We start from the raw sequence: 10591 nt of genomic DNA, 5'->3' as shown, positions 1-10591 counted from the left end.
CCCAAAGGGGAGAGGACATGGAGGAACAAACAAGGATTCCCGGAAGACCCAAACAGGGTGCAAGAAGATCCAATTAAAAAATGAAAAACAAAACTTTCCCCTTGAATTGGAGGGAAAGCAAGCGAGACTTGGAAGTCATGTCAGCAGACCACGACTTTAACCATAAAGCCCTGTGGGCTAAAACAATTATGCTTACCTGATAATTTTCTTTTCTTCAGATGGAAAGATTCCACAGCTACATGCATTACTTTTGGGAATTCAGAACCTGGCCACTAGGAGGAGGCAAAGACACCCCAGCCAAAGGCTTAAATACTACTACCACTCCCCTCATCCCCCAGTTATTCTGCCGAGGAACAAGGAACAGTAGAAGAAATATCAGGGTGAAAAGGTGCCAGAAGAACAAAAAATTACTGCCGCCCCACATAAAAACACGGGCGGGGAACTGTGGACTCTTTCCATCTGAAGAAAAGAAAATTATCAGGTAAGCATAATTTAAGTTTTTCTGTTTTAGCCTGCAGGGCTTTATAGTTATAGTCATGGTCTGTTGACATGACTTCCAAGTCTTGCTTTCCCTCCCGTTCAAGGGGAAAGTTTTGTTTGACCCAGGCATGGATTCCATCATATCTACGGTCACGGGTGGCAAGGGTGCCTTCTTGTCTCAGGATAAGAAGACTAAACCTAAGGGGTCTACTTTTCATCGATTTTGTGAGGACAAGTCTTAGCGCCAGCAGCCTGCCACAAGGTCTGAGCAGTCCAAGGGATCTTGGGAGCCAGCTAACTATTGGAACAAGTCCAAGCAGAACAAGAAGCCCGTCGAGTCAAAGTCGGCATAAAGGGGCAGCCCCCGATCCGTCCTCGGATCAGGTAGGGGGTAGACTATCTCTTTTTGCGGAGGCCTGGAGAAGAGAAGTTATAGACCCTTGGGTACTGGAGGTCGTAGCCCAGGGTTACAGGATAGGATTCAAGTCATATCCGACCAGAGGCAGGTTCCTCCTGTCAAACATATCTTCAAGACTAGAGAAGAGAGACGCCTTCCTGGGGTGTGTGAGGGATTTCTTATCTCTCGGAATAATTGTCCCAGTCCCTCTGGCAGAAAGAGGTCTGGGGTATTATTTTAACCTTTTCGTGGTCCCAAAGGAGGAGTGCACGTTTCGTCCAATTCTGCACCTAAAGGCCCTAAACAAGTTTTTGTCAGTTCCATCGTTCAAAATGGAGACGATCAGGTCAATTTTGCCCCTCCTTCAAGGGGGGCAATTCATGACGACTATAGACCTGAAGGACGCTTACCTTTCATCCACAAGGATCACTTCAGGTTTCTAAGATTCGCCTTCCTGGACCAGCGCTTCCAGTTTGTGGCCCTTCCGTTTGTTCTGGCGACTGCCTCAAGAGTCTTTACAAAGGTTTTGGGAGCTCTACTCGTGGTAGCGAGAGCCAGAGGGATTGCAGTGGCACCTTATTTGGACGATGTCCTAGCTCTGTCCTACAGTCTTGCGGAGGAGCACACAAGAGCTCTTCTCCTTCGATCCCATGGGTGGAAGATAAACGAAGGGAAGAGTTCCTTGGTCCCCAGCAACAGGGTGGAATTCCTGTGTACGATAACAGATTCTTCAGTCATGAAGATATTCTTGACAGAACAGAGACGTTGTAAGCTTGCATCCAACTGTCTAGCTCTCCAGACATCCTCCAGGACATCTGTTGCCAAGTGTATGGAGGTGATCGGGCTCATGGTATCCAGCATAGAGTTAATTCCATTCGCCAGGTTCCATCTCAGACCTCTTCAGCTGTGCATGTTGAGACAATGGAACGGCGAACATTCAGATCTGTCCCAACAGATCTCTCTGGACAGACTGGTGAGGGAGTCCCTATCTTGGTAGCCGTCACATTGGATATCCTTCCTGAGACCATCCTGGGAGATTGTGACCACGGATGCAAGTCTATCAGGATGGGGAGCTGTTTGGGGTGCCAGAAAGGCACAGGGTAGGTGGACTAGAGGAATCGAGTCTACCTATAAATATTCTGGAACTTATATATATTCAACGCTCTGCGGTCTTAGCCCTCTCTTGGGGTTGTCCCGATTCATCAGATTCCAATCTGACAACATTACGTCGGTGGCTTACATAAACCACCAGGGGGAAACGAGAAGTTCCTTAGCCATGAGGGAAGTATCTCAAATTCTGGAATGGGCAGAGACTCACACTTGTTCACTCTCAGCGATCCACATTCCGGGTGTGGACAACTAGGAAGCGGATTTTCTGAGCAGACAGACGTTTCATCCAGGGGAGTGGTCTCTCCATCCCGAGGTGTTCGCGGAGATCTGCAACAGATGGGGAACACCGGAGATGGATCTCATGGCGTCCAGAATCAATTACAAGCTACCCAGATACGAGTCGTGATCCAGGGCCCCCAAGCGGAAATGATAGATGCCTTGGCGGTACCCTGGGGCTTCAACCTAATTTACATATTTCCACAGTTGCCTCTTCTACCTCGTGTAGTGGCCTTCATCAAGCAGGAGCAAGCCTCGGCTATTCTGATTGCTCCGTCCTGGCCGCGGAGGATGTGGTTTGCGGATCTGGTGGGGATGTCATCATCTCCTCCGTGGAGGTTACCTTGTCGCAGGGATCATGACAATGATGCCCAAGATGATTCCTCAAGTGAGGGGAGTAAGCATGGTACTGCATCATTCCCTCCTTCGTCTACACGAGTCTTGCCCACTCAGGAGGCCCCTAGTACATCTAGCGCGCCAATACTCCTTACTATGCAACAATTAACGGCTGTAATGGATAATTCTGTCAAAAACATTTTAGCCAAAATGAACCCTTGTCAGCGTAAGCGTGGCTGCTCTGTTTTAGTTACTGAAGAGCATGACGACGCTGATATTAATATCTCTGAAGGGCCCCTAACCCAATCTGAGGGGGCCAGGGAGGTTTTGTCTGAGGGAGAAATTACTGATTTAGGGAACATTTCTCAGCAGGCTGAATCTGATGTGATTACATTTAAATTTAAATTGGAACATCTCCGCATTTTGCTTAAGGAGGTATTATCCACTCTGGATGATTGTGAAAATTTAGTCATCCCAGAGAAACTATGTAAAATGGACAAGTTCCTAGAGGTGCCGGGGCTCCCAGAAGCTTTTCCTATACCCAAGCGGGTGGCGGACATTGTTAATAAAGAATGGGAAAGGCCCGGTATTCCTTTCGTCCCTCCCCCCATATTTAAAAAATTGTTTCCTATGGTCGACCCCAGAAAGGACTTATGGCAGTCAGTCCCCAAGGTCGAGGGAGCGGTTTCTACTTTAAACAAACGCACCACTATTCCCATAGAGGATAGTTGTGCTTTCAAAGATCCTATGGATAAAAAATTAGAAGGTTTGCTTAAAAAGATGTTTGTTCAGCAGGGTTACCTTCTACAACCCATTTCATGCATTGTCCCTGTCACTACAGCCGCATATTTCTGGTTTGATGAACTGCTTAAGGTGCTCGATAGTGACTCTCCTCCTTATGAGGAGATTATGGACAGAATCAATGCTCTCAAATTGGCTAATTCTTTCACTCTAGACGCCTCTTTGCAATTGGCTAAGTTAGCGGCTAAGAACTCTGGGTTTGCTATTGTGGCGCGCAGAGCGCTTTGGTTGAAATCTTGGTCGGCTGATGCGTCTTCCAAGAACAAGCTACTAAACATTCCTTTCAAGGGGAAAACGCTGTTTGGTCCTGACTTGAAAGAGATTATCTCTGATATCACTGGGGGTAAGGGCCACGCCCTTCCTCAGGATCGGCCCTTCAAGGCAAAAAATAGACCTAATTTTCGTCCCTTTCGTAAAAACGGACCAGCCCAAGGTGTTACGTCCTCTAAGCAAGAGGGTAATACTTCTCAGGCCAAGCCAGCTTGGAGACCAATGCAAGGCTGGAACAAGGGAAAGCAGGCCAAGAAACCTGCCACTGCTACCAAGACAGCATGAAATATTGGCCCCCGATCCGGGACCGGATCTGGTGGGGGGCAGACTCTCTCTCTTCGCTCAGGCTTGGGCAAGAGATGTTCTGGATCCTTGGGCGCTAGAAATAGTCTCCCAGGGTTATCTTCTGGAATTCAAGGGACTTCCCCCAAGGGGGAGGTTCCACAAGTCGCAGTTGTCTTCAGACCACATAAAAAGACAGGGCAGCGACTTGGTCTTCACTGCACACTTTTACCAAATTTTACAAGTTTGATACTTTTGCTTCTTCTGAGGCTATTTTTGGGAGAAAGGTTTTGCAAGCCGTGGTGCCTTCCATTTAGGTGACCTGATTTGCTCCCTCCCTTCATCCGTGTCCTAAAGCTTTGGTATTGGTTCCCACAAGTAAGGATGACGCCGTGGACCGGACACACCTATGTTGGAGAAAACAGAATTTATGTTTACCTGATAAATTTCTTTCTCCAACGGTGTGTCCGGTCCACGGCCCGCCCTGGTTTTTTTTTTTAATCAGGTCTGATATTTTATTTTCTTTAACTACAGTCACCACGGTACCATATGGTTTCTCCTATGCAAATATTCCTCCTTAACGTCGGTCGAATGACTGGGGTAGGCGGAGCCTAGGAGGGATCATGTGACCAGCTTTGCTGGGCTCTTTGCCATTTCCTGTTGGGGAAGAGAATATCCCACAAGTAAGGATGACGCCGTGGACCGGACACACCGTTGGAGAAAGAAATTTATCAGGTAAACATAAATTCTGTTTTCTACGCCAAAATCTTGATTCTCTGAGGCTGACTGCATGGAGATTGAACGTCTAGTCTTAGTCAAGAGAGGATTTTCGGAAAGAGTTATTGACACTCTCGTTCAGGCCAGGAAGCCAGTCACTCAACGCATCTACCACAAGGTGTGGAGGCCCTACTTGTCCTGGTGTGAGGAACGAGGATACCCCTGGCACAAGATCAGGGTATCCAGGATTTTGGCTTTTCTCCAGGATGATCTGGATAAGGGTCTTGCCGTCAGCTCCCTAAGGGGACAAATCTCAGCATTATCTGTACTGTTGCATAAGAAGCTTGCGGAGCTTCCTGACATTCAGTCCTTTGTTCAGGCTCTGGTTAGGATCAGGCCTGTCTTTAGGAATTCGACTCCTCCTTGGAGCCTTAACTTGGTTCATAAGGTATTGCAGAAGGCTCTGTTTGAGCCTGTGCATGCGCTTGACATTAAGATTATTTCATTGAAAGTCTTATTCCTACTGGCTATTGCATCGGCACGCAGAGTCTCTGAGTTGGCGGCCTTGCAATGTGAGCCTCCCTACTTAGTTTTTCATGCCGATAAGGCTGTTTTCCGCACTGGATTGGGATTCCTACCCAAGGTGGTGTTGAGTCGTAACATTAATCAGGAAATAGTTTCTTCTTTGAGTCCTAACCCTTCTTCTTCAAAGGAGAGGTTACTTCATAATTTGGACGTGGTTTGGGCTTTGAAGTTTTATCTTCAGGCCACAAAGGAGTTCAGATTTGTTCTGTATTCAGGGAAGCGCAGGGGGCAAAGGGCCTCTGCCACTTCTCTATCCTTTTGGTTGAGGAGTATGATCCGTCTGGCATATGAGACAGCGGGACACAAGCCTCCTCAGAGGATTACGGCTCACTTAACTAGAGCTGTGGCCTCTTCTTGGGCCTTTAAGAATGAGGCCTCTATTTTGCAAAATTTTATAAATTTGATGTTTTTGCTTCGGCGGAAGCTGCTTTTGGGAGAGAGGTTCTGCAGGCTGTGGTGCCCTCAGTATAGGTCTGCCTCCTTTTACCCTCCCGTTTTGTTCATTCAGTGTCCTCTAGAGCTTGGGTATTTGTTCCCACAAGTAATGAATGAAGCAGTGGACTCTCCTCCCATTAAGATGGAAAACATAAATTATGCTTACCTGATAATTTCATTTCCATCTGTGGGAGGAGAGCCCACTGCCCTCGCCCGTTACTCCGGTGGGTGGACCTAAATTTAATTTTCATTTTCTGGCACCATTTACACCCTGATATTTCTCCTACTGTTCCTTGTTCCCTTGACAGAATTACTGGGGGATGAGGGGAGTGGGAGGAGTATTTAAGCCTTTAGCTGGGGTTTCTTTACCTCCTCCTGGTGGCCAGGTTCTTAATTCCCACAAGTAGTGAATGAAGCAGTGGACTCTCCTCCAACTGATGGAAATGAAATAATCAGGTAAGCATAATTTATGTTTTTAGCAGTGTAAAGTGATCTTTTATATATTAGTAAGAAACACAACCTTTATATGTAACTTTGGAGAGAAATCTTTAATATGTATTAAAGTTTATTGCAATAGAGAGAGAGTGAAAGAATATGCGTTACCTAATACAATGAAATGATTTGCTGATGCGTTTGATAAAACAATCCCTGTACTGTAGATAAAGTGGCTTTTGGTCTCTCCACCGGCTTTGTAATGTTACGATGATAAAGCATCTGCAAACCGTTCTGAATCCCACCTGTACTGAGGAGGATAAATGTCAGATTGTTAACTAGTTAGCAATACTAAAATGGTCCCTTTTTATAGCTGCAGATACATAATCACCTACCAAATATGACAGAAATAATGAATGGGCTATAGCTACTTTGCATCAACTTAAATTCAGTGTGAGCTCTGTTAATGTGATCTTAATGGCATGTAGGACACTATTTTTATTGGTTTAATGGTTTTTAAATGTAAACTTTCAGGAATTGCTGTGCACAACAATATTTATATTAAAGGAATGTATATATCATATTACTACTGACCTTTCTATTAGCGCCAATACAGGCTGATTCTCTCCCACAACCCCCACCCAAACATCCATTTATTGCTTTTTCCAGTATTGTCTATTGAATGGACGTTTACCTTTTCTGATCTTTAGTAGTCCTTTTTTACACTTTATATACAAATACTTATAAATAGGGCGATGGGCTGCGTTTACTTTAGCGTTCTAGGTCCGTGACTGTTACTCTCATGTCCCTGTAAATGGTAGTACAAAACCAGTAAACAACAAGTAAGAAATGTATAACTGGAGCTTACTTGGCTCTGATTTGTCATAGAGTATAAGTTGTAATGTTGTACTCTTCACTATTATTTGTTTCTGTTTTGTGTCTTAGGCAATCCAGTGAACTGAACAAACTTCGTCAAGATTACGCCAGGCTAATGAACGAGTTGACGGAGAACAATAACAAGGTGGCCCAAGAAGAACTTCAGAAGAAGAACTCGGAGCAAGCACTGGTCCAGTTGAAGGTGCTGTCTTATTAAAGAACAATAAAGTCAAAAGTAACCTTTCATGATTCAGAAAAAGCATACAATTGTAAACCACTTAACAGTTTACTTCTATTATCTCATTTTATTTGTTCACTTGGTATCCTTTGTTGAAAGTCATACCAAGGTAGGCTCAGGAGCACCAATGCATAACTGGGAGCTAGACTGCTTATTTGTAGCTGCACATATATGGCTCACTGTGTCCTATGTTCAGCTAGCTCCCAGAAGTAGTTCATTGCTGCTCCTTTGATAAAGGATATCAAGAGAGTAAAGCAAATGTAATAACAGGAGTAAATGGGAGAGTTGTTTAAAATGATATACACTCTGAATCCTGAAAGAAAAGTGTTTTATAGCCCTTTAACCCCTTGGCTGCTATTTAGACTTTCACTCCAGAAAGCGTTATGTTTAATTCACTGGAAGTAGAAGACCATTGCTTCGTCTAAACAGACTTTTATTTAGAACTGATGCACACCCATTGCCTGTCACAACGTTGGCAATGCAAATCTCTTACCTTTAAATTAGGAATGTGAGTGTGTGTCCATAACACACACCAGATGCCCTATTTCCCTCTATCTCTTAATAAAAATGTATAAGGAAATTATAAAATGTCACTAAAAACAAATAAGGCACCAAAATACATTCTAGTTGTACATTCTATGGGCTTGTTTCAATTGAGTTGTTGAATGGAAACCGGGTGTCATTTTTAAATGTTTCTATTTCTTCTGTTATGTGTGATCAGTCCACGGGTCATCATTACTTCTGGGATATAACTCCTCCCCAACAGGAAATGCAAGAGGATTCACCCAGCAGAGCTGCATATAGCTCCTCCCCTCTACGTCACTCCCAGTCATTCTCTTGCACCCAACGACTAGATAGGATGTGTAAGAGGACTATGGTGATTATTCTTAGTTTTTATGACTTCAATCAAAAGTTTGTTATTTTACAATGGCACCGGAGTGTGTTATTGCCTCTCTGGCAGAGTTTGAAGAAGAATCTACCAGAGTTTTACTATGATTTTAGCCGGAGTCGTTAAGATCATATTGCTGTTCTCGGCCGTCTGAGGAGAGGTAAAGCTTCAGATCAGGGGACAGCGGGCAGATGAATCTGCATAGAGGTATGTAGCAGTTTTTATTTTCTGACAATGGAATTGATGAGAAAATCCTGCCATACCGATAATATGTCATGTATGTATACTTTACTCACTGGAATTACTCTGTGAAAAGTACATTAAACCTTTAATAGGTATTAATTATGTTAAACGTTTTTGCTGGAATGTAGATTCGTTTGCATTTACTGAGGTACTGAGTGAATATATGTTTGGGCACTATTTTTCCACTTGGCAGTTGCTTATTCTAATTGTGACAGTTTCGTTTCTCTCTCACTGCTGTGTGTGAGGGGGAGGGGCCGTTTTTTTGGCGCTCTTTGCTACGCATCAAAAATTTCCAGTCAGTTACTCATTGTATTTCCTGCATGATCCGGTTCATCTCTACAGAACTCAGGGGTCTTCAAAACTTCTTTTGAGGGAGGTAGATTCTCTCAGCAGAGCTGTGAGACTTATATATGACTGTGATAAAAAAACGTTACTCAGTAATTTTTTTATGCTTTCAGATTTAATGATTTTGCTTTGCTAATGGGAACAGACCTTTGCTAAATTGTGTTAAGGATTGATGCTATAACTGTTTTTCAGTTCGTTATTTCAACTGTCATTTAATCGTTTAGTGCTTCTTTGAGGCACAGTACGTTTTTTGTTAAATAAGACTGTAGCCAAGTTGCAAGTTTAATTGCGAGTGTGTTAAACATGTCTGATTCAGAGGAAGATACCTGTGTCATTTGTTCCAATGCCAAGGTGGAGCCCAATAGAAATTTATGTACTAACTGTATTGATGCTACTTTAAATAAAAGCCAATCTGTACAAATTGAACAAATTTCACCAAACAGCGAGGGGAGAGTTATGCCGACTAACTCACCTCACGTGTCAGTACCTGCATCTCCCGCCCGGGAGGTGCGTGATATTGTTGCGCCCAGTACATCTGGGCGGCCATTACAGATAACATTACAAGATATGGCCACTGTTATGACTGAAGTTTTGGCTAAATTACCAGAACTAAGAGGCAAGCGTGATCACTCTGGGGTGAGAACAGAGTGCGCTGATAATACTAGGGCCATGTCTGATACTGCGTCACAGCTTGCAGAGCATGAGGACGGAGAGCTTCATTCTGTGGGTGACGGTTCTGATCCAAACAGATTGGATTCAGATATTTCAAATTTTAAGTTTAAACTGGAGAACCTCCGGGTATTACTAGGGGAGGTTTTAGCGGCTCTGAATGATTGTAACACAGTTGCAATACCAGAGAAAATGTGTAGGTTGGATAAATATTTTGCGGTACCGGCGAGTACTGATGTTTTTCCTATACCTAAGAGACTTACTGAAATTGTTACTAAGGAGTGGGATAGACCCGGTGTGCCATTCTCACCCCCTCCAATATTTAGAAAAATGTTCCCAATAGACACCACCACACGGGACTTATGGCAAACGGTCCCTAAGGTGGAGGGAGCAGTTTCTACCTTAGCTAAGCGTACCACTATCCCGGTTGAGGATAGCTGTGCTTTTTCAGATCCAATGGATAAAAAACTAGAGGGTTACCTTAAGAAAATGTTTGTTCAACAAGGTTTTATATTGCAACCCCTTGCATGCATCGCGCCGGTCACGGCTGCTGCAGCATTCTGGATTGAATCTCTGGAAGAGAACATTAGTTCAGCTACGCTGGACGATATTACGGACAGGCTTAGAGTCCTTAAACTAGCTAATTCTTTCATTTCAGAAGCCGTAGTACATTTAACTAAGCTTACGGCTAAGAATTCAGGATTCGCCATTCAGGCACGCAGAGCACTGTGGCTAAAATCCTGGTCAGCTGATGTTACTTCTAAATCTAAATTGCTTAATATACCTTTCAAGGGGCAGACCTTATTCGGGCCCGGGTTGAAGGAGATTATCGCTGACATTACAGGAGGTAAAGGCCATGCCCTACCTCAGGACAAAGCCAAAGCTAAGACTAGACAGTCTAATTTTCGTTCCTTTCGTAATTTCAGAGCAGGAGCAGCATCAACTTCCTCTGCACCAAAACAGGAAGGAGCTGTTGCTCGCTACAGACAAGGCTGGAGACCTAATCAGTCCTGGAACAAGGGCAAGCAGGCCAGGAAACCTGCTGCTGCCCCTAAGACAGCATGAATCGAGGGCCCCCGATCCGGGACCGGATCTGGTGGGGGGCAGACTTTCTCTCTTCGCCCAGGCTTGGGCAAGAGATGTTCAGGATCCCTGGGCGCTAGAGATCATATCTCAGGGATACCTTCTGGACTTCAAATCTTCTCCCCCA

General features: G+C 44.4%; 1 protein-coding gene across 1 annotated transcript in view; it reads left to right on the top strand.

Annotated features, from left to right (window-relative positions):
* The window catches only part of KTN1 (kinectin 1), a 394527-nt gene that overhangs the window by 153888 nt on the left and 230048 nt on the right, over positions 1 to 10591 (top strand). Inside the window, 1 exon segment of the mRNA XM_053697334.1 lies at positions 7067 to 7199. Within this exon segment, the coding sequence (XP_053553309.1) occupies positions 7067 to 7199 (133 nt within the window).

Source organism: Bombina bombina, chromosome 1, assembly GCF_027579735.1.
Source record: "Bombina bombina isolate aBomBom1 chromosome 1, aBomBom1.pri, whole genome shotgun sequence".
Lineage (NCBI taxonomy): Eukaryota > Metazoa > Chordata > Amphibia > Anura > Bombinatoridae > Bombina > Bombina bombina.
Note: the sequence above shows the minus strand (reverse complement) of the source record. Positions and strands in the feature narration are given on the sequence as shown.